Source organism: Telopea speciosissima, chromosome 7 (assembly GCF_018873765.1).
Source record: "Telopea speciosissima isolate NSW1024214 ecotype Mountain lineage chromosome 7, Tspe_v1, whole genome shotgun sequence".
Taxonomy (NCBI): domain Eukaryota; kingdom Viridiplantae; phylum Streptophyta; class Magnoliopsida; order Proteales; family Proteaceae; genus Telopea; species Telopea speciosissima.
The window spans coordinates 44592468-44617837 of record NC_057922.1 but is presented as its reverse complement, the minus strand read 5'-3'; the positions used below and the strand labels follow the sequence as shown (position 1 = coordinate 44617837).

General features: G+C 42.4%; 1 protein-coding gene across 1 annotated transcript in view; it reads left to right on the top strand.

Moving 5' to 3' along the window:
• Window positions 1–2680: 2680 nt before the first annotated feature.
• Window positions 2681–25370, top strand: part of LOC122666938 (cytochrome c oxidase assembly factor 5) — a 34232-nt gene continuing 11542 nt past the window's right edge. The window contains exons 1-2 of the mRNA XM_043863055.1: window positions 2681–2834; window positions 3496–3600. Coding sequence (XP_043718990.1) covers window positions 2766–2834; window positions 3496–3600 — 174 coding nt within the window. The 5' untranslated portion in view covers window positions 2681–2765. The remainder of the gene's footprint in view (window positions 2835–3495; window positions 3601–25370) is intronic.

The following is a 25370-nucleotide window of genomic DNA, read 5'->3' as shown; positions in this document are numbered from 1 at the left end:
CCCGCATGTGCAGCAAACAGACATCCCTGGATCATCACACAAAAAGCCCAAGCTGAGGAATCTATACCCAGGTCAAACCATCCTGCACAAAATAAAGTTGGTAGTTCATTATTAGGTCGATACAAATCAGAGATAGAGAGTGAAGTGTGTGATTTGCATATTCGTGTGGCTTCATAGTTATCAAGTAAAGGGGAATAAAGATTAAGATCTATGATCCAGCGGTTTATCAAGGACATGGTTCTGAGAGGGTCAGCCTTCGCCTTGGCAGCAGCAACTTTGTTCCTAGCATCCCAGATGAAGTAACAAGTAATTATAAAAACAGAGAAGAACCAAGTAAGGGACGTTAGATCAAAGTTACTTCTAGAGAGAAAGAATATGCATAAATCTTGAAGAGAGGGGTATGAGATCGAGGTGTTCAGTTCTCAGGCCCAAGGGCCCCGCCACCCAAATATGCTTCACCCAATTGTAGGAGAGTAGAATGTGCCAAATTGACTCTGTAGAGTGTTCACACAACAAGTAGCTTGGATCAATCCGGCTCCATTTAGCTAAAATAGCTCTTGTAGGGATACCGGCCAAGATTTTGAATTTAGGGTGTAAAGGTAATTTCCAAAAGAACCTCCACCACCGGATAGAGCCAGCCTGAAGGGGGGGGGGAAGGAGAGTTGTTGAGAGATAGAACGCGGGCTGCCCACCGCGAGGTAAATCTGCCATTCTGTGCTAAATTGCACCACCATCTATCAGCCTAATCCGATAAGTGCACCCCAGTAACCTTAGGCAAAAGCTCAAAAGGAATACAAGAGGAGAGTAATTCCGTGTTCCATTGATACCCTGAGCAAAACTGGCTTACCCTTTCATTCTTCTTGCTAGGGTTCAGGGAGAGAGGTAGCGACCAGGTGGGTAAACTTGGGATCCAGGGATCATCCCAGAAAAAGGGATCATTCCAATTACCAATAACGTGGAAAGAAAAGCCCTTGAGTACCGGGATCAAATGACCAATGCTGTTCCAGGTCCACGATCCTCGCCCCCTCGTGATGGAAGGATGGAAAAGAGAGTGGGAGGGAAAGTACTTAGCTTTAAGAACCCTGGCCCAAAGAGAGTTAGGCTCGGATAAGAGTCACCAAGCAAGCTTGAGAATCAAAGCAAAATTGGTAACAGAGGCTTTGCGGATCTTGTCCTAAGCAATCAAAGAGTGAGTCCTGGTTGAGGACGACCCGCATGTCCAAAACTTGATGCAAACTGAGTCGAGGGCCCTGCAAACATTCTTAGGGAAGAGGAAGTAGGACATAAGGTAGACCGGAGTAGATGTGAGAACCGATTGGATCATAACGCGCCGTCCTGCAAAAGAGAGAAAGTTAGACTTCCAGTAAGCTAGTCTACGTTGAACGCGATTCACAACCAGCTGCAGATCTTTGGATTTGGATCTGGAGTGAAAAAGATTAACACCCAGATAAGTGGATTGTTTACTCATTTCCTTAATACTGATGACCGAGCAAAGGACATGTCTATCAGCTGGTGGAACATGTTTACTAAACCACAAACCACTCTTAGCATAGTTAATTTCTTGGCTGGACAAGTCGAAGAAGAGATCCAAGACTGCCTTGATTGTGAGTAGGTCCTCAGATGTGGCTCTGCAAAAGATAAAGGTATCATCTGCGAAAAGAAGGTGAGAAACTTCAGGCGCATTTCTAGCAATCTTAATACCATAAAATAAATTTAGATCCCTATAAGGATGAAGTAGACGGGACAACACCTCCATAGCCGAGATGAAAAGATAAGGGTTTAAGGGGCATCCTTGTCGAATACCCCTAGAATCTGAAAAAAGACTAAAAGGACTCCCGTCAAGCTTGATGGAAAATGTAGTATTATAAATAAGGGCCGATATGAGACGCCCCCATTCCTCACCAAACCCTAAAAAGTCAAAAATGGCTTTAACAAAGGACCATTCAAGTCTATCATAAGCCTTGGACATATCGAGCTTAATGGCGACAAAACCACCCTTACCTTTCTTATGGTTGAGATAATGAAAAATTTCCTGGGCAATAATAATATTGTCAGTAATTTGGCGACCAGGTAAGAACGCCACTTGAAAGGGAGAAATAAAAGAGGGGAGATAAATTTTAAGATGAGTAGCAATACGTTTGGCAAGAATTTTGTAAGACACATTACAAAGACTTATCGGCCGAAAGTCTGAAACCTTAGAGGCCGCATCAGATTTAGGAATGACACAAATGAGAGTATGATTCATCCCTGCTAGAAGAGCAGCACAACTAAAAAACTTATGCACAAAAGCCAACAAATCGTTAGATAATAGATCCCAAAACTTTTGATAAGAGCAAGCTTGAACCCCATCCATACCGGGGGTCTTCCAGGGGCCCATAGAGAATACTACCTTTCGCACCTCTTCGTTGGTTGGTAACCGACAGAGAGATTGTTTAGCAAGGTTGGTGATAATCGGCTCAAACAGACACTCCACAAAAGAGGGATCAAGCGAATCAGTAGTTGTAAAGATCTGCTGTAGTACAAATCTATCTATTAATAAAAGCCGATTGATACTTGATTTTGATTTGGGAACTTAAAAAGTTAAAACCGATTAATAATCGATTTGATTTAAATTTCTATCAATTATAATATGAACCAAACCATTTAAACCGGAACCGAACTGATTACCACCCGAGATTACGGATGACGGTAACTCTCGTGAAGTAAAAACTGAAGTAGCTGTGTCCGTTTCGCAGAAGAAAGTTTCTGAGAGAAAACACGACGCCATGGCCAAGTCTTGTAAGGGCCTTGCTATGGAACTCATCAAGTGTCTCAGCGAAAGTGATTGTGTCAAGGTAATCTCTCTCTCTGGTTTGTAGCTTAATTCTTGTTTCCTCTTTTTTTTTTTTTTTGGGGGGGATGGCTTTGATGAGTTTCGTCAGCTAATCTGATTGTATGATGACTTTTTTTTTCTGGGTTGCGATTCTTTTCTTTTCTATTTTATTTCCTTTACTGGTTATGTTTGTTTAAACTCATTTGGGTTATCTTCCTTTTCTTGTTTCTTTGATTTTATACTCTACCTATTTTGTTCCAATATTTTTTACTCCTATGTGTAATCTGTGAAGTAACCTATTTACTTACTGCCTCATCACTCTGGGTTATGGTGAATCTGTTTTACACCTTAATTCTTTCCAGTGACATTAATTGTCTTTTGCGTATGCTCTCCAGCAAAATATGACAATCCGTTAATCCTTGATCGGAAATCTCATTGATTTTAGCTAGTTCTGTTTCCTCTAATCTGTCAATTGAATTTTGAATATAAACAGTAAAATAGGTTGGGAATATCGGTGAGTCAAGTTCTTTGGTTTGTTAAATGATTGTGTAATTTTGTTAGTTCAATACTCATTGTAACTCCTATTACGAGAGAAAATTATCTTATTATAAGATTACATGGATTCTTTTGTTCCTTGTTTGGCTCCATCTTGAAAATTTACAACATTGTTTACCTGCATTCAGGTTCAGGACCGATCATATAGGGAATGTGCTGGGGAAAAGACCCCAACTATATCGAGTGAGTGTGTGGGTCTGAGGGAAACATATTTCAATTGCAAGAGAGGCCAGGCATGTTCAATTATCTATTTTCTTTTATATACTTGATAAACAGAAAACTTTATGTTCATGTTCTTTAACAGTTCAAGTTATTCTCCTCCTTCCTCCCCCCTCCCTAATATCCTCCTATATCTGTTAGTATTGCAATAGACAAGGTGTCAATGACATTGAAATTTTAATATCGAGCCTTTCCTGAGTGACAACCTCATTTGGCTGAAGTGCACTGTCCATTATATGCATGTATAACTTGCTTACATGCTTATGTATTTGCCGTACTTTGGGAAAGTCTCCTTTTCCCCCCTGATAAGTAACATTGTACTAAGACTTTGTAAGAAAAAAAAAAGCAAAAATAGTAAAGAACAAGAAAAAGATAATGATACAATTTTTGGTAAGTCTATTTATCATAAAGTTTCCACACTCTATATTTGTCATGAAGTTTCAGTACATAGGATTTGTAAACAGCAGAAAAATAGAAGAAGAGAAAGAAGAAAAGAAGAGAAGAAAAGAGAAGAAGAGAAAGGAGTGGGAAAGCTGGCTGTCTCGATAATAAGAGAGACCAGATATTATCATTCATATATGGGAAACCTTTACAGGGGTAAAATAGGAACATAAAAAGAGATAAGCCTAGACCAGCACCATGAGGCTGACGCTGATTCTCGAGATGGGACTACCTATTTTACCCTTTACGCATACTTCTAATACTCCTCCTCAAGATGGAGCATACATATCAACCATACCTAGCTTGTTACAAATATAGTCAAGTCAACCCTCCCACGTACTAGAGACTTGGTAAGCATATCAGCAAGTTGTTCTTCAGTCTTGACATACTTTGTAGAGATTATGCCCTGTTGGAGTTTTTCTCTTACAAAGTGACCATCCATCTCAATATGTTTAGTTCTCTCATGGAATACAGGATTTGAGGTAATATGTATTGCTGCCTGGTTGTCACACCACAATTGCATTGGTGTAGAGCTCTCAAACCCAAGCTCAGTCAACAACATCTTTAACCAAACCAGCTCACAAGTAGCATGGGCCATGGCTCGGTACTCGGATTCTGCACTTGATCTAGCCACTACATTCTGTTTCTTACTCTTCCATGAGACAAGGTTACCTCCAACAAGTATACAATAGCCTGTAGTTGACCTTCGATCCATGGGTGATCCAATCCAATCTGCATCAGAAAATCCCTCAACTCGTGTATGGCCATGACCAGTGTATACTAATCCTCGTCCAGGAGCCTTCTTAAGATACCTCAAAATCCGAATGACAGCATCCCAATGAGGTGTCCTAGGAGATGACATGAATTGACTTACAACATTCACAGGAAACGAAATATCAGGTCAAGTGAATGTCAAGTAATTCAGCTTTCCAACCAACCTTCTGTATCTTTCTGGATCATCAAAGGCATCTCCCTCATCTGCAATAAGCTTGATATTTGGATCCATTGGACTATCAAGGGGTTTGCACCCTAGCATCCCAGTCTCCGTAAGTAAGTCAAGAGTATAATTTCGCTGTGAAAGAGATATTCCCTTCCGAGATTGAGCCACTTCAACTCCTAAGAAATAGTTCAACTTTCCCAAATCTTTAGTTTGAAATCTCTGTTGTAGATGAGATTTCAAACTATTAATACCTATAGAGTCATCACTAGTAATCACAATGTCATCAACATATACAATCAGAAAGATTCTTCCAGCATTTGTTTGGCGATAGAAAAGAGAATTGTCTCTATTGCATTGTGACAAGCCAAACTCAAGGACCACCTTTGTAAATCGGCCAAACCAAGCCCTTGGAGACTGTTTCAATCCATACAAAGATTTCTTCAATTTACAAACTAGCCCAGACTCCCCCTGAGCAACAAACCCTGGAGGTTGCTCCCTATATACCTCCTCATGAAGGTCGTCACGGAGAAAAGCATTCTTGACATCGAGCTGATGCAAAGGCCAGTGATGCGAAGCAGCAAGGGAGATCAAGACACGAACAGAGGAGAGTTTGGCAACTGGCGAAAAGGTATCCAAATAATCGACACCATACACCTGGGCATAGTCCTTGGCCACCAATTGAGCTTTCAGGCGAGCAAGAGAGCCATTAGCATTAACTTTGACCACATAAACCCAACGACAATCAATAGCAGACTTTCCAGGTGGCAGAGGAACAAGATCCCAAGTGTGATTATGCTCCAAAGCCTCTAATTCTTCTTCCATCGCTGTCCTGCAACAAGAAACAGATAACACCTCTGCAGTGGTCTTAGGAATAGGATGAGATGCAACAGTGGAAAGGCAAGTGCGAAAAGTGGAGGATAAACCAAAATAAGAAACATGAGAAGAGATTGAGTGTTTAACACACTGACGAGTACCTTTCCGATGAGCAATGGGAATATCCAAGTTAGAAACTGTAGGACCAGGAATAGGATTTGCAGACGATACAGGCGTGGCAGCAGGTGGGGCAGCACTGGGGACAACAGCCTCTCTCTGTGGTTCATGGTAATAAACATGAATAATTGGAGGCTTCGCAGGAGGTGGTGCAACAAGCATTTGCAAAGAAGGCTGAATAACACAAAGAGGAAGGTCCTCATCCAAAGAAGGACCGATAACTGACGCATGCACATAAGGTTGAGACTCAAAGAAAGAAACATCAGTAGTAACAAAATACTTGCGAAGAATAGGAGAATAACATCGATACCCCTTTTGAACACGAGAGTATTCCACAAAAATACATTTGATGGCTTTGGGGTCTAACTTCGATAACCCTGGAGTATGGTCTCGAATGAAGCAGACACACCCAAAGACACGGGGTGGCAAAGGGAATAAGAGCTCAGAAGGAAAGAGTAAGGCATGAGGAATGCCACCACTAAGGACAGAGGAGGGCATACGATTGATGAGGTAACAGGCAGTCAACACTGCATCAGCCCAAAAAGACTTGTCCGCCTTCATTTTAAAAAGTAGGGACCGAGTCACTTCCATTAAGTGACAATTCTTTCGTTCGGCCACACCATTTTGTTGGGGTGTGTTACAACAAGAAGACTGGTGAATGATTCCACAAGTGGTCATAAAATCAGAAAAAGGTGCAGAAAAGTACTCCCGTGCGTTGTCACTATGCAAAACTTTAATGTAAGATCCAAATTGATTCTTAATTTCAGCAACAAAGGAAGAAAAGATAGAGAACAATTCAGATCGACATTTCATTAAGTACAACCAAGTAACATGAGAGTAGTCATCAACAAAAGTAACAAAATAAACAAAACCCAACTTTGAAGACACACGACAAGGACCCCATACATCAGAGTGAACCAAAGAAAAGGGATGTAAGGCCCGTTTGTTGACACGAGGGGGATAACTCACACGGTGGAGTTTCCCAAACCAACACGATTCACAATTTAAAACTGAAAGAGAACGCAAACTAGGAAACAGTTTCTGCAAACTCTGTAAGGACAGATGACCAAGCCGACAGTGAAGCTGATAAGGGGAGGCTGTGCTCGAATAAGCAACGGAAGAAGAGTCCTTAAGAAGATACAGTCCCCTAGATACCCGACCTCTACCAATCGTCCTCTTCGTCTGCAAATCCTGAAAGACACAAGAATCAAGGTAAAAGGTTATTGAGCAGTTGTAGGCAGTGGTAAGTTGGCTACTAGACAAAAGGTTAAAAGGGAATTTAGGCAAAAACAATACAGATGACAGGGACAAGGAAGAAGTGGGCCGAATAGTACCAGTGCCTCTAATTGTAGCATAAGAACCATCAGCTAAAGTGACACTCGAACGAGAAGGTTGCAAAGAGGAAAAAATACTTGAGATGCCAGACATATGGTCTGAGGCCCCTGAATCAATAATCCAAGGCCTAGAAGTGGAGAGACATGCAGTGGCATTACCTTTCTGGACAAAAGTAGCAGTGGAAGAAATGTCCTGAGCAACCTTGGCCTGGCTGTAGCGAGCATACTCTTCCTCTGTCAAAGTTAAAGTCATACTGCATTCCTCAACAGGTACAAGTGGGGCTGTAGGATCAACACTAGCAGTGTTAGCTATCTTGGCGGCAGGCTTGCCATGTAGCTTCCAACAATAACGCTGAATGTGACCAGATTTGCCACAATGATGGCAAGTCCTTGGAGGACCAGACCTCTCAGACAAGTCATGGGTACTCGCAGAAGATGTAGCTGGGGGGATCTTGGTAGGCTGACGACCCCCACTGCGGGCACTACTCACAAGAGCAGTACTATCACCAGAAGAGACTCGAGTAGTGTCACGAGACACACGAAGAACTTGAGAAAAGGTATCCGCAAGAGATGGAACTGTAGCACCCCCAAGGATCTGAGATCGGACTGAATCAAAGTCAGGGCCCAAACTGCCTAAGAAGCTCATAACTGCTAGTTACTCATGTTGTTGCTGCATGTGAGTAACATCAGAAGTAATGGGCAGCAAAGCATTCAACTCCTCATACATCCTCTTGAAATCAGCAAAGTGTTGAGTTAGTGGTTTACCCTTTCTATCAACTCGATAAAACTCTTGAGAGAGTTTATAAATCCTGGAGAGGTTGTGTCCAGAGTACAGTATAGCCAGATACGCCCACAGATCCTTAACAGTGTCAATATGGGTCACAAGATCTACAATCAAGGTACTAAAACTCGGGTGTCGGTACCAACTCGACTCTTGGAAAAACTGAGACGAGTCGAGATCTCGGCGAGATCTCGCCGAGTTGGTGTATTTTTTTTTTTCAACTCGAAGCCTCAACTTTGGGTCAACCCGAGATCTGGACCCGAGATCCGAGATCTCGTCGAGATATGTCGAGTTTTGTCCAATTAGGTAAGGTATTTAAGTGGTAGTAATGGGTCGAAACCGAGATCCAACCGAGATCCAACCGAGATCCGAGATCTTGCCGAGATCTCGCCGAGATATTGCACTTTTGAGACTCGTAGGCAGTATCGTCTCGGCTTTTCCAAAAACCAAGAAACTTGGCGAGATCTCGCGAGTTCTCGAACTATGTCTACAATATTACTGTCCATAGAGTTGAGCATTTGTCCCAAGATGCGAGCATCAGCAACCTCCCAAGCCTCAGCAGTCATGGTGGCAGGTTTCGTGCCAGTCCAATGATACTTCTCACCCCTTCCTGTGAGAACCAAGGTCACAATCTTGTGCCATTGCTGAAAATTCTGACTACCCTCTAGCTTCTTAGAGGTCAGAAAATTAGGTGAGGAGTATACAACCTTAGGGACAGCCTTGGTGTCCGTCGATGTCTCTCCCATAATCACCACAAAAGAGGAACACCAATCAAACAATAAGGGCTCTTAAGCCAATTCAAACCGAGGAACAACACTCTATCTTCACCAAAGAGGCACCCGAAAGTGCAAATAGAATAACCAGCCAATGCTTAATCCAAGATAAGCATGAAATATCAGGTCAAAGAACACTAGACAAAGACCACACAGGCACAAAACAGTCCAATAGAAGTAAGCAGCAGCTCAACAGCAGCTCAAAGAACACTCCAATATCAGGTCCATATCTCAACACAGACCACACAGGTACAAAACAGTTCAAGAACCAATTCAGACATGGAGAACTATATATCCAACAGCACAATAGACTCCAAAAATCTTAAAAGAAAGATTCACAGCAATGGAAAAATCACCAAACAGTGCATCGCACTCAAGCACAGGTCATTACTAAGAACTTCAAACCTGAAATAGAGATGAAGGAACATCACCATACCATTGCTGCAATTTGTCGAACACCTTCAAGGCATCACAAATGGGGTAAACTACCCCCTGCGGTAGAGAGGAACCGAGATAGTCTTCAAAATAGAATGGGGTTTATGCCACCTTCTTCTTTTGATGTAGAAGTGAAAAAGGGGCAGAGGAATGGAAGGAGAAGCTTACCCTTTTGATCAGACCTGCTCTGATACCATGTAAACAGCAGAAAAATAGAAGAAGAGAAAGAAGAAAAGAAGAGAGGAAAAGAGAAGAAGAGAAAGGAGAGGGAAAGCTGGCTGTCTCAATAATAAGAGAGACCAGATATTATCATTCATATATGGGAAACCTTTACAGGGGTAAAATAGGAACATAAAAAGTGATAAGCCAAGACCAGCGCCATAAGGCTGACGCTGATTCTCGAGATGGGACTACCTATTTTACCCTTTACACATACTTCTAACAGGATTGATATTGTTTTCTGTCGGTGCAAATGTTCTTTAAACATATGATTACTCAGTATTGTTATGTGTGGATCATATAACTTTCAGTGCCTGACTTGCAAGGTCTTCGGGCACGACTCCCACCTCTGCTCTCCTTTGGAAAAGCCCTGTGATGCTCCTGATTCCTTGGCGAAAGAAGTATCCGCCGGCAATGGTGGCCCTGGCCCCACCCCCTGCGGTCGAACTCCTGCTGTTGCCGCTGTTGCTCGATCTCCCGCCCGTGGTAGATCTCGGCTCCGTTACCGGAATCAGCGTTGGAAGAAGAAGACTTGGCCGGAAAGTACCATTGTCCAGTCGCTTTCGAAGGAGCAGCGTTGGTCTGATGCTCAAAACCGTTTCAGTCTGCTTTTTGCCGAAGACGCAGAGGGTACAGAGCCTCTCTCTTGCCCCGAGAAGCCCCAGTTTGCAGTATTACCTCGGAGCAGATCTCGTATGACAGAGGGCTTCTCTTCTGATCTTTCCTCTTCTGGCTCTGGAGCTGCTGCTCCTTCCCCCAATGCTTCGTGCGCTCTCAAATCCTCTACTGATCCTTTGAGCTCTTCTGTCTGTGCTTTTGAGCCTTCGTCAACTTCAAAAGCCTGTGCCTTGGAGTCTTTGTCTGCTAGCGATGCAAACCCCCTTTTGGCTTCAGCGAACCTTTTGAACCCCCTCGTCGAGACTTCTTCTGGCCTTGACTTGGTGGGCCCCCCTTCTCTTGTCCCTTGTCCAGCGGTTCCCGGAACTGGCCTCTCCCCTTTGCTTCCTTCCGGGTCGGGTTTAGCCCCCTCTCACCCTTCCGCATTTTTACCCAGGTCTTCTCGTGGGTCGGGTCAAGCTCTTTCGCCCTTTACCCAACCCAATTTCTCCTTTCGGTCGGGCCCTCTCTCTCTTCTTGGACCTTTTCCAACCCAATCTGTTCCTTCGTCTTCTTCACCCGATAGGCCTGTAGCTGCCGCCGCTGATCCTTGTGTGTCTCCCCTGCACCCTCCTCCTGCAGCTGCCACCCCCCTCCTTCGTAGATCGTACCGGCGCCGTCACCATAGCGAAACCAGGTCTCCGGCTGTTCTGACCAGGCTCCTTGAGTCTTCGCTGCCTCTCCTCCCCCTTGCTCAATGATCCGTGGCATCATTTGGAACACCAGAGGGCTCAACTTTCCGTCTAAGCAATCTGCTGTTCGCTCTCGTATTCGTTCCACTTATTCTTGTTTTTGCTGCCTTCTTGAAACTCATATCAAAGAGCCTAATTCGACCAAAATTATCAGCTCTATTGCCCCGGGTTGGTCGATTCTTTCAAACTACTCTCATCACACCAACGGCCGTATTTGGATTTTATTGGACCCCTGCAGAATCTCCATCTCCCTCTCTTCTTCCTCCTCTCAGTTCATGCACGCCATGTTCTCTGATTGCTGGGCCATTTTTCCTTTTTCATGATCGTGGTTTATGCTCTTAATCGCCTGGCCGATAGGATTGTCCTCTCGGGCTGATCTCGGTCTATTGCTTCCCAGATTGGTGCTCAGCCTTGGGGGTTAGGAGGGGATTTCAACATTATCAGGTTCAGCCATGAAAAGCAGGGTGGGGACCATATGGACTTGGAGGCTATGAATTCCTTTAATGATTGCATTGATGATTTGGGGGCAGATGACCTCGGATGGACAGGCTTTCCACTCACTTGGAGCAACAAGAGGGCTGGAAGCAAACGCATTGCTGTAAGCTGGACAGAATGCTTGTCAATGAAGAGTGGCTGGCAGCCTTCCCTTCCTCTCAGGCCTCTTTTGATAACCCGGACATCTCGATCATTCCCCCATCTCCTTAGCCATTCAGCCTTTCACCTCTTTTGGCCCTAAACCCTTCAAGTACTTTGACATGTGGTCCTCTCACCCAAACTTCCTTTCAAGCAAGATGCCTGGAATAAGCCTGTTTTTGCCTTTTCTCGCTCCTCTAATTGCTTTCTCTAGGAAACTCAAAAATGTTAAGGCTGCTCTTAAAGATTGGAACATCAAAGTTTTTGGCAACATTTCTCATCAAGTCCTAGAGTGTAAGGAAAGGCTTGCTGCCATACAGGCTAGTCTACAGTCTGATCTTCTTAATGCTTCCTTGGCCATTGAAGAGAAAGAAGTCTCCTCTCAGCTCTCCTCCTTGCTGGCTAGGGAAGAAAGTTTTCTTAAGCAAAAATCTAGGATCACTTGGCTGGATTTGGGAGATTCAAACACGGCCTACTTCCATCGATCGGTGAAAGCTAGGCTTAACACAAACTCCATTATTCAGCTTGCCCGGCCGGATGGATCCTTAGTCAACTCGTGAAAGATATTAAAGATTTGACAGTTCAGCCCTTCCAGAGCATCTTTTCTAGTCCTCAGGAGAGTCTTGCCCCCATTCCGGACCAGTTGCTCAACAAGTTTATTGGCCAGGCCTCCCTTGATTCTTTGAGTTCTATTCCTAAAGAAGAGGAAATTGTGGAAGCTATTCACTCTCTCAAGGTCAATGGTGCTCCGGGCCCGGATGGCTTTAGCATGGGGTTTTTCTTAGCCGCTTGGAATATCATCAAATCTGATCTTGTAGCTGCCATCGAAAGCTTCTTCCTAAATCCTAGTCAAATTACTGGGATCAACAATACTTTTCTTTGCCTCATCCCCAAAAAGGAAGGTGCTATTGCCATGAATGATTTTAGGCCCATTGCCCTTTGCAATCTCCTCTACAAGTTCATAGCAAAGATTCTTGCTCGTAAGCTCAAAGGTGTTGTGGATGGCTTGGTCAGTGACAACCAAACAGCCTTCATCCCTAGCAGGAATATCTTGGACAACATCCTTTTATGCAATGATTTAATTCGAGGGTTTGATCGGAAAAATCACTCTCCCTCCTTCCTCTTGAAGATTGACATTCACAAGGCCTTTGACTCTCTAAGGTGGGAATTTATTACTCAGGTGATGACTAAGATGGGATTCCCTCTGCCTTTTGTAAATTGGGTTAGCTCTTGCATTTCTTCCCCCAAGTTCTCGGTTCTGGTCAATGGTAGCCCAACGGGTTATTTTGGTGCTTCTGTGGGGATTCGCCAAGGCTGCCCTCTATCTCCCTACTTGTTCACCTTGGCTTTGGAAGTCCTATCCAGAGAGATTCAGATTTGTACTGATCAGCAGATTATTTTGCCAATGCCCAAGTGTAAAGCCATTAAGCTCACTCATCTGGCCTTTGCAGACGATCTGATGATATTCTCAAAGGCCACAGTCACCTCTCTTCAATGCATTTTAAGTTGCCTTCAGCATTTCCATGAGCGCTCGGGTCTCCGCATCAACCCCTCAAAGTCTTTTATATTTTTGGCTGGAGTCTTAGAGGTTTTGAAAACAGCTCTTCTTGCCAGATCTGGCTTCCTAGAGGGCAAGCTTCCAGTCAAGTACTTGGGTATTCCTCTGATCCCGGTCAGGCTTACTGCTCACCATTGCACTCCTATGCTTCATTTGATCAGGAAAAGGCTTTAACTTTGGAAAAGCAAACTTCTCTCCTATGCAGGCAGGTTAATCCTTATCAAATCAGTATTGGAGTCATCTTATATCTATTGGTCTGGGATTTACGGGCTACCTCAGGCCACCATCAAGTCCTTGGAAACTCTCATGGCCTCCTTTCTCTGGAAGGGCAATGATTCCTCTAGATTTCTCCATCCCCTAAGCTAGGCCGCTGTGTGTCTCCCTAAGGCGGAAGGTGGGCTGGGCATCCGAAGAATCAAAGAGGTGAACACTGCGGGTATCATCAAGCTTATTTGGAAGATTGCTTCCAAGAAGAAAAGCATCTGGGTTGACTGGATTTATTCGGGTCCTCTTCGAAATGACTCTATCTGGATGGCTTCCCCTTCCTCTGATGCTTCTTGGGTTTGGCGCAAAATTCTTGCTAGCCGACACCTTGTGCTTCGGGTCATTCGGTCCCAGGTTGGTGATGGTCTCTCCACTTACCTTTGGCTGGACAATTGGCACCCTTCGGGGATTCTTCTCCATCAGCTCACTCCCCGCTCCATTTATGCAATGGGTCTTCACAGGCTATCTTTGGTTGCTGATATTCTTGATCAGGATGGCTGGGCTCCCCCACCCTCTGGCAACTCTCTTAGCCTTATTTGGAGTGAGCTCCCCTCCATTCCAAGAAGGCCTATTGCCCGAGGAGATTATATTCTTTGGATAACAAACAGATCTGGTCTCTTCTCTTCTAAGGAAGCTTGAAACTACATTCGTTTGAAAGGCCAGCTGGTACCTTGGCGCAAGCTTCTTTGGTTCAAGCACCACATTCCTCGCCACTGTTTTACAGCTTGGAGGGTTTTCAACAACTGTTTCCCAACCCAGGCTTTTCTTTGAAGCCGCCAGATCCAAGTCTCTTCTGCTTGCTGCCTATGCTGGAACAATGCTGAAGACTTGAGTCATCTTTTCTTTGAGTGCCCTACCGCTGCTGCTATTTGGAAAGGCATCCTCCTCAAGTGCTGGCCGGTCCGTAGAAGAATTCTCCCCTTCTCTAGAGAGTGGATTTGGGTTGATATGACCTTCGCTGGCTACTCTATTTGTGATGTGGTAGGGAGGCTGGCTTTCTGTGCCACTATCAACCATATTTGGATGGAGCGTAATATCAGGAAATGGACCTCCAATTCTCGTCCTTACCAAAAGATTTGGGATTCCATTTCCTTTGAGATTAAAGCAAAGTTATCTCTTGTCCCCCCCTCTAGTTGTTTAGACTCCCCAAGGAACAGGCTCATTGTTTACTCCTGGGGCCTCTCTAATGTTTCTCTTGTTTCTTCAGCCTCTCCTAGCTAAGGCCTTGGCTGTTTGTGTTTTTCTTGCCCCTAGGGGCCCTCTGTAATTCTTTTCTTCTCTTCGGTAATGATATTATTTATTCACCCAAAAAAAAAAACTTTCAGTGGCCAGTTATTAACCGATATTGGTTCATACGGTGGGATAACAAGGGTTCTGCTTCAAGGTTTCTTTTCTTTTTCAGCCTGTCATCAACCTTCTACTTAAAGGTGGTAATTTAATTCTAAACTGTTCAAGATGAAGATTAGAACTGGGAAACTAAGGCTGCGTTGGTAACTGTTCAAGAGAAGCCCTTCTCAACGTTTTGCTCAAATCACGGGTTTTTTCCAATTTGTCTCGTTCACAACTTCATTTTAATAGTTCTCGTTCTTTACAGACCATGTCTGAGGCGGTCTGTAAAGAAAGTTCTTTTCACCATTTTTCCATCTGGTTCGTTCTTAAAGACCAAAAGAACGAACTGAAATGCCAAACAAGATTTTCCGTTTTTTCGTTTTCAAAGAACGAAAAAATATCAAAGAACATTCTTGAGACCGTTACCAAACGTAAGCAAGTTCTTCGAACTTCTTCTTGCACTGAAGTACAGAATCATCTCCCTGTCCCAGTAATAAGAACTCGGTCTCCTTCCTATCTTTCAGACTCCTCGGGAAATAATTATTAAAGAAAACATCCCGGAATTGCTGCCAGGTGATCACTGGGTCTGCTGCAGCCAAATTCTGCCTAGAAGTCTTCCATAAGAGATTTGCCTCTCTCTGTAGCATAAAAGAAGAACACTGGATCTTCTCTGCATCCGTGCATCCTCCCAAAGCATAAAAAATCTTATCTGTTTCTTCTATCCTCTGCAAAGGCCACACTGGAAGAGTCTGCATTCAGCCTTGGGAACCAGACTTAACTTCAGCACGGCTTTTCATCCTCAGTCAGATGGTCAGACTGACCGAGTGATTCAGATATTGGAGGATATGCTTCGTGCATGTGTTTTGGACTTGAAGGGCAATTGGGAGAAATACCTACCTTTGATTGAATTTGCATACAACAACAGTTATCAAGCTACCATCGATATGCCACCGTTTGAAGCTTTGTATGGGAGAAGATGCAGATCTCCTATTCATTGGGATGACATAGGAGAACGGAGAACTCTTGGACTTGATCTATTACAGGAAATGGAGGACAAGATTCCTATCATTCAGAAGAGGATGAAAGCAGGTCAAGACAAACAGAAGAGTTATGCTGACACAAGAAGGAAAGAGCTGGAGTTTGCAGGAGACAAGGTGTTTTTGAAGATAGCCCCTATGAAGGGTGTTGTCAGGTTCGGGAAAATGGGAAAGCTTAACCCCAGATTTATCGGACCGTTTGAGATCTTGCAAGGGATTGGGCCTGTAGCCTATTGGTTTGCACTACCATCCGGCTCTCACAGGAGTTCATGGCGTCTTTCATGTCTTTATGCTCAAAACGTACATCTCAGATCCTACTCATGTACTGAACTACGAACCATTGCAATTGAATGAAGACTTGTCATATGAAGAAATTCCCATCCAGATTCTCGATCGCAAAGAACAAACATTACGAAGTAGAACCATCTCCTACGTGAAGGTATTGTGGAGCAATCATGGAGTACAAGATGCTTCGTGGGAGGAGGAGACTACTATGTGGTTGAAGTACCCCCAACTATTTGAGATCACAGGTATGCAATTTCGAGGACGAATTTTTTTTAAGGGGGGAGGGATGTAATATCCATGGAAATTGAAAGGGTAATCTAGTAATTTTGTTTCCTACAGATGAGGGAATGGAGATGACAGGAAGAGCCAAATCTCTACAAGAGGTTAATTAAGGTAATTGTCTTGTTGTACTTAGAGAGAGATGAGTGTAGGTAATTTAATTAAATTCTTTTATTTCCTTAGGATTTAATCCCTAAAATTAATAAAACAATTAGTGTGCTTGCAATTAACAGAAACCTTGTAGCCTAGTGATAGAGTATTTATTTATTTGTTATAGGGGTTGTGCGTTCAAACCTTAGAATAAACATTTTTAACCCTTTTTATTTTGTAGACTTTGACTTGTAGTAGGGGACCACAAGGGGGGACCATTACCCTTAAAAAAAAGTTAATTAAGAGAAACCCCTACTACGTATTAAGAGAGATTTGGAATAAGTCACTCAACTAGAAAACAAAACCCTACTCTCCAACCTTAACCTAATCAAACCGTACTTTAAAAATCAATGGCCAAGATTTAAAACAATAAAACCTACTTTATTTTTAAAGGAATTGAAGACCTTAGTATGTATTGTACTTTTCAAAAATCAATTGTGGCGTCCAACAAATAGGGAAAAAGGGGGAAGAGGCTTGGAACGAAGGGATCTCTTGGTTTTCTCTCAAAATCTTCTCTAGGTATGTGAGTTACAACTTGTTTTATTAAGATTCGATGCATGTCATGAGGGTAGATTAGGTTGTGATGCATGAAGATTTTAAATTGAGTTATCAGTACGGTTCAAAGGTAGTTGGTTTTATATATATTGATCATGGGATGATAATGTATCAAAGGAATAATGAGTTATATAATGGTTTTAAAGTATGCACATTCGGATTTGGGAGGTGATGAGAGAGAGTGAATTTTGGGTGAAAACAGTGTTTTCTAGGTTGGACAGAATCGAAACCCGCGATTGTTCATCATGTTTAATATAGTTCGAGATGTGTTTAAGGTATGATATATTTATTGGGAGTTTATATACGTGTTTAAATGATAACCTGCAAGTTTCATTAAATTTTAACATGATTTGCTATAGTAATAAATTTATGCACCTAGATTGGTTACTGACAGGGAGTATTTCTGAGCCCCATTTTGGTGTTCAGGACAGGGGTACTTATAATGGTATTTTGGGCCAAAATTTTGAGCTTAAACGAACCACCCGGGCTTCACACTGCAAGGTGTCGATTGGATCAAACACCAACCCCACAACGAACCATCCGGGCTTCCCACCGCAAGGTGTCAATTGGATCAAACACCGATCCCACCTGCCTTGATCAAACACAAGACAAAAATCTTCATTGGAGAAGAATAGCAGAAAAAGCTTTTCATTAATATCAAAACTGGTGTCCAATGCTTGCCCCCCTTACAACCTTATATAGAAGACTCAAAATAGATTCCTACACTAAAAAGGGAAGGCCTAACCCAATCCTCAACCTATTAGGTAACTTAATTTTGCTAGGAAACTGAAATAGATTCAAAACCGAGTCCTAATCCAGCCCAACTAAACACTTAAAAGAAAACTACTAAAATCACTTAAATTGAACCATTGGTTGAACCAGTTCAAATTATGAACAAAAACACCAAAATAAAACTAAGTATGGAACTAAAACAACTAATTCCGTATGACACCTAATTACCCATATTTTAGGCCCATAAAAGTGGCCCATTACATAGAAAACCCATGGGATCAAAGGCCCAACATATATATAACCTAACCTTAGACTTATTCCCATCAAAATAAGCCTCTTTTGGTGATGTATCTGCATCAAGGGATCTGATCTCGAATGTCTATGGTCAACTCATCCATGATTAGTGCAAACAAATTTGGGCTTAGAGCTGAACCTTGGTGTAATCAACTGTTATTAGGAATTCACTACCCTGCCCCCTCATAGTTCTTATGCTAGTTACTACATCATGATACATATCCTTAATTATGTCCACGTATTTACTCGAAGCATTTTTCTTATCTAAAACTTGCCGGATGAACTCTATCATAGGCTATTTCTAAATTAATAAAGACTATATGAAGATCCTTCCTGTATACTCTAAATCTTTCCATTAATCTTCTAAGCAAATAAATAGCTTTCGTGCTTGATTACCCTAGCATAAAACCATATTGGTTATCTGAATATTAGATATTTGTCTATGCCCTTGCTCTTCCCTACCAAACGATTATTGTTTATATCTCATAACAAATTATTATATTTGATATTTATAAACAGGTTATAAAAATAAATATAAACTATGCAAAAGAGAAAACAAACTCCTAAGTTCTTCCATACTTCTATTGGGACCCCATTTGGGCTTTGTGCCTTGCCTACTTTCGTCTTTCTGAGCTTCTTTAACATCAGACACCCTAACCTTTCATATATATATATGGTGTGTGGTGTCTTGATGAGTAATTGAGTCTTCTAGATCACTCCTACTTGAAATGTCTCCATTTAGTAGGCCGTAAAAATGCTCTTTTCATCTCATAATGTCCTCATCCCTTGCAAGCACTCTACCTTCGTCACTTTTAATACATCTAACATGGTCGAAATCTCTATTCTTCCTATTCCTCCTTTTAGCTATCCTATAGATAGCTTTTTCTCCTTTGCGTTTAGGTAGTTGTAGTGATTCTCATACTTCTTTGCCATTGCTTTCCCCACAATCTTCTTTGTTTCATTTCTAGCAGATTTGTACCTTATTAAATCCTCTGCATCTTTAGTCGTTTGCCAAGTCTTAAAGCTAGCTTTCTTAGTCTTAGTGGCTGCTTGAACCTCATCGTCCCACCACCAAGTCTCCCTAGTAGGATGACGTTTTCCTTTCGTTTCTCCTAAGACATCTATGACAACCTTCTTAATACTAGTCTTTATCTCATTCCACATCATGTTAGTATCTTCCTCACAATCCCACTTTCCTTGTTTGACCACTTTTTCAGTGAATGAATTCAAGGCAACCCCCCTTTAAGCTCCACCATCTTATCCTAGGGCAAATAAGGTCCCCTTCCTTACGAACCTGCGGAGTGAGACATATATCCATGACCACTAATCTATGTTGAGTGGATAGGCTCTCCCTTGGGATCACCTTACTGTCCTTGCATAGTACTCTATCGGACCTTCTAGTTAGGAAGAAATCTATTTGGCTACTATGATGCCCACTTTTATAGGTAACAATATGGTCCTCTCTCTATTCAAAATAAGTGTTTACAATCGATAAATCATAGGCAACAACAAAATCTAAAACTGAAATCTCCGCTTCGTTCCCCTCGCCAAAACCATAACCTCTATGGACACCTTCATAGCCTCTCGGTTTCTCCCAACATGTCCATTCAGATCACTCCCTATAATAATCTTCTCTCCTTGGCCAAAACCTTGCACTAAACCATCCATGAGTTCCTAGAATGTAACTTTGTACTTTCATCCAAACCTACTTGGGGTTGGGGTGCATAAGCACTAATTATATTGACAACCTCTTTCTCCAGCACAAGCTTGATGGATATAATCCTATCTCCAAATCTTTGCACATCCACCACATCGTTCTTTAAGTTTTTATCCATCTTTTTTTCCACTCCATTTCTATTACTTTTATCCTCCATATACCAAAGTTTAAAATCATCCAACGCCTTAGCTTTGCTATCTTTCCATCTTGTCTCCTGAATACATGCTATATTAATCTTTCTTCTTCTCATGACATCAATTAATTTTAGACTCTTACTCGTTAAAGAACCAATGTCCCAAGATGCTAATCTAAACCTACGCTTATGGACTAGCTTCTTTACCTGCACACGTTCATCGGGTGAGAACCCTTGGCTACTTGTTACCGCATCCAGGCGCTGACGCGGCGCATTGCTTAGAGGATATGCCCCCAAAAAAGGTCGATAATGCATAATTCGTAGAGGAAAATAAAGCACTCATAATATAGGAGCCATGCAAAAGGTGATTGGCTGAAAATACTACAGTGCCGGCTGCCTACCTGACATACCGAAAAAGTATAATTGAAAATAATAAAAATAATAAGGGAAAAAGAACGCTGCTTGGTGGCGTGGTTCCTGCACCCAGACACAGTAGTGCACGAATTTACCACCCTGCCCACTGTGAAATCAAAAAACCCATCCATGTCGATGCCCTTGTGTGTGCTCTCATTGGCCTCTGCGCTGGTGCGGGGGCTACACGACCAAGCAGTGATCTCTTTCCCTAATACTAATTATACCATAAGAAATGTTAGAATATGGGAACATAAAGGAGCAAACCCCCACGACATTAAACAGTCATCTCAATCACCACAGTAGAGAAAGAAAACCAGCAGTTAAGACATCCGTAAATATGACACAGAAGCAGACGAGCTACTATCAAAACAGAAGTAAAAGAACCTACACTGAAATAGAGATGAAGTTGAGACACAAGCAAAGCAAAGAAATAAACACCCTATATCTTATCATACAACAATAACATCAAGGATAGCACATGGAGAGTACCGCATGCAAGGGGCAAGCTACCTAGATTATTGACGGGAAAATATAACAAAACAATAAGGCAAGACAGGAACTAGTAAATAGAAGAGAGGTTAGATATTTCCCTTACATAGGTGTGCTCCTGAAATAACGATTTGAACGCCCGAGGAAAAACACTAGTCGAACAGTCGTGCTGCCGCTGATTCCTATCCCTGGCCCTGCAGGGAAATCGAGGTAGGGGTACTGTGGGGAAGGGTAGGGGGATGGGGAGAGGGGATCAGGACTGAGTGGAGGGATGGGGGGGAGGGAGTGGGGATGGGGAGAGAGGGCGTATAGAGAGAGTCGGGGTTTGATGTCATGGAATGAGGGATGGGGAGCGAGATGGCTTAGATGGGGGAAGAGGGTCGAGGATAGGTACCAAGAAGTGAGGCGAGAAAAGAAATCTGACTGTTGTGAATAATTTTTTTTTCCCTTCAAACCCCTCCGGTGATGGGGATGGGGGAGGGAGTGCAGAGCGATAGTCGGGGATTGGGTGACTGTGCTAAGAGAGAGAGTCTGGGGTGGGGCGATAAATGGGGATGGAGAATCAGAGTTGGAGATGAGGCTTAGTGAGGAAGTCAGGGATGGGGGGGAGATAGTTGGGGTTGGAGAGAGATGGTCAGGTGATGGGGAGAGACGGTGTCGGGGGGTGGGTTTACTTGTACCTTCGTCATTCTTACCTTATGCCCAATGGCTCAACTTGATTGATGAGGCTGAGCAAACTTTGGGCACCACTCGATTGATGAAGTTTCCTAACTAACAGAGATTTAGGGTATACTACTCAAAATCGATTTTGCAAACAAAAACATTTCTCAAAGATTTTGCCACAAGATACTGTTTTCCCGCTGTAGAGTTTGCATCGTTCCTGTGGGAGTTGCTGGGAGCCAGGTTGTAGAAAACCCTCGCGAGGAAATCGGGGATGGGGGAGAGAGTTCTCCCCTTGCATACACTCACTAAATCCCAGAATATGATCCTAATCTAATGGCTAGATTAGAAGTGATTAGAGATGTAAAATTCTCGAATCCAAAAAGTTGCAGGTTTGAGTGATTATTAAGTAGCACACAAATCACAATTCAGGAAGCCACCAAAACCTGGTTGAGTATAGCTCTAGGGTAGGCCTTTGATTCCCCAAAGTTTGGGTGGCATCAGGTTAGTTGTTTTGGTTCAATAATCAGATCACTATATGCTGAAATAGGGTGTAAAACAGGGTATGCACAGGTTCAATAAATCAGAAATTAAACACTGATTTGCTTACCTGATGTTAGGGATCTGATATAGGAGGAAAGATCAGTCAACCCTCTTGAAATCAGAAAGCAAACACCACCCAGAAGCTATGGATGTCGATCAGAAATCAAACACAGACAGTAGATGGCGGCAGAACAGGGGAAAGGGAAGAAGAACTTGAAGAATGCAACCAATCTCAGATTCGGGTCTCTCACCCACTGTATCTCACAGCTTCGTGCGGCCAAAGCAGCTCATTAACTTCATTAATCAAATCGTATGGAGGCTTTGAGCAACAACAACAACAACAACAACAACAACTCAGCCTTATCCCAACTAAATGGGGTCGGCTACACGGATCCTTTCACACACACACACCACAAAAAAAAAAAAGAAAAAGAAGTGAGTGATGGAAAATGGAAAATGAAAGTAAGAGGAAAGAGGATAACGTGGATCTTTGCCCTCCAATAGGCTCTATCTAAGGTCATACTTGGCACAAGACTTAGACTATGCATGTCATTCTTCACAACCTCACCTATGGTCATTTTAGGTCTACCCCTAGCTCTTTTAGCTCCTTCAATCGATTTCAGATCACTCCTCCTTACTGGGGTGTCCCCAGGTCTCCTTTGCACATGGCTAAACCACCTCAGACAACATTCTCGGAGCTTGTCGTTGATCGGGGCAACTACCACATCAACTCTATTTTTATAGTCCGGAACTGCAATGCATCATCTCCAATCATCTGACATTTTCCTTGTGATCATAATATTGTTAAATAACTTGGTTAACCAATATACCCCACAAACTCATAGGGCCTTCCATACTTGAATTGGAATCTCATCCGGGCCTGGTGTTTTGCCTACTTTCATCTTTCTTAAGGCTTCTTTAACTTCCGCCAGACCAATCTTCCATACTTTTCTCTCATTTTAGCCATTTTATAAATAGCTTTTCCCCCTTCCTTTGTGTGATTAATATAAAGCTCCTCATATTTCCTCGCCCTAGCCATCCCCACCGTCTTCCTAGCCTCGTTTCTGATCTCATTATACCTTTTTTATCCTCTATTTCTTTAGTCCATTGCCATTTCTTAAACCTCTCTTTCTTGGTCTTGATGGTTGCTTGGACCTCTCCATCCCACCACCAAGTCTCCCTAGGGGCCTGACGGCTACCCTTTGCTTCCCCTAGCACTTCTTTGGCAACCCTCTTAATACAAGTCATTATCCCGTTCCACATCTCATTGGTGTCTCCCTCAAAGTCCCACTTTCCTTGTTTGACCACATTTTCAGTAAATGTGTTTAGGGACTCCCTTTTTAGTCTCCAACATCTTACCTAAGGGTATATAGGTTCCCTCTTTCTACGCTTTTGTGCACTGAGGCAAATATCCAAGACCACGAGTCTATGTCTGCCCTTCTAGTTAGGAAGTAATGTATTTGACTGGTATGAATCCCACTTTTGTAGAACTAAGTGTTCCTCTCTTGTTTCAAAGAAAGTGTTCACAATGGATAGATTATAAGCTACCGCAGAGTCTAGGATTGAGGTCCCCTCCTCAGTCCTCTCCCCAACTCCGAAGCCTCCATGGACACCTTAATAGCCTCTACAATCGCCCAACATGGCCGTTCATGTCACCTCCAATAATAATCGTTTCATCTTGGCCAAAACCTTGGACGAACTCATCCATGTTATCCCAAAATTGGCGCTTACTACTTTCATCCGGTCTTATCTAGGGTGCATAAACGCAAACTATATTGACTACCTCTTTCTCCAACACTAGCTTGATGAATATAATTCTATCACCCAATCTTTTGACCTCCACTACGTCTTTCTTTAGATCTTTATCTACTATTATCCCCACTCCGTTTCTATTATTTTGGTCTTCCGAATACCAAAGTTTGAAGTCGTCCAACACTTTAGCTTTGTTACCCTTCCATCTAGTCTCTTGTATACAAGCTATATTAATCTTTCGTTTCCTCATAACATCTATCACAACTCCAAGCTCTTACCCTTTAACGATCCAATTTTTCTAGGAAGCCAATCTAATCCTTCATTTCTGGGCTGGCAAAATTTCTCTCACTTGCCCTTGCCTAATTATCACCGCATCCGGGCGTCTTGCTGCGTGTCGCATACGAGGGACGCCCGAGCCAGGTAATAAGGACTAGTAGACATGAACACAAGAAAAGAACAAGAAATCAGAAAACAAGAGGATCCATGCAAAAGGTGATTGGCTGAATAAATAAAGTGCCAGCTGCCGTCCTAACACAGCCATAGTTCGAAAACCAGGTTTTTTGACTTGACTCATCCTGTTCAAAACCTGGTGAGTCAAGCGAGTCAAACTTGGTGATGAACGAGTCATGTTTTTCTTTTTTTAATATATTTAATATGAAAATAAATCCAAAGTAACGAATCATGTTCCTTTTAATAATTAATAACAGTTTAATATAATATAAATAAAATCAAACCTGAATGCATGAAGTTTGAATTTTTACAAGGAAAAATAAAGTGGGTAAATGGGGGCATTAAATGCATTACTTTCTATTTAACATTAGTTACTCATTGTAAAACAACAAATCTCCTTCTCTTTTTTCTACCAAAAAAAAATCTCCTTCTCTTTCTTAGACTTCCTAGGTGTATGGTCTCTCGAAACTAGGAAGCTTCTTTAAAAAAGACTTCAACCAAGGAGAAATGTGAAACACAATGCAGCAAAGGGCAGAGTAAAAAGAGACATAACTGGGGTGGTTTTGAGTCAAGGGAAAAATCATGTTGACCAAGACCGAGTCTGGTCATTTTTAAGCTTAGGCGAGTCTTCAAGACTCTTGACCAGGTTTTATGATTTTTTTACTCTACTCGGGTGACTCGCCCGAGTCAAAACCTGGTTTTCCAACTATGCACGCACCACTATAATAAAATAGATATATAATAGATAAGGATATACAAAAGGATACTTAATGCATTAAAGGATATTCACACAGCCGGAAAAAGGTGCATATACAGACAGAACAAAATATCAGGATGGTACTACAGCGCATAAAGCTAGACAAATTATGTTGAGAAATATAAACAAGTGATAAATAAAGTCGGTGTCAATGCCTAAACAAATAACAGTCAACCATAACACCGAAGGATAGGAAGCAAAACCCTAGAGATACATGCCAAGAGATTAGAAAGCAATCTAAACTTCCAATTCCACCAAGTGTCAGTATCTCACAAAGTATGCAGTCCAAAGTGCAAAAGACAAAGGGTTAGAATAGTTCAAAGCGATATCTAGTTTAGGCATAGAATAAACTAAATAAAAGAACATGAATAAGTACGCCACACTTGCACAAGTATCTCTAGTAAAACAACAGTACAACTGTACAGGAATATCAAGTTCAACACAGTAGCAAAAGTGAAGGCAAGAAGGAGAAACTAGACTTAGGTCTACTA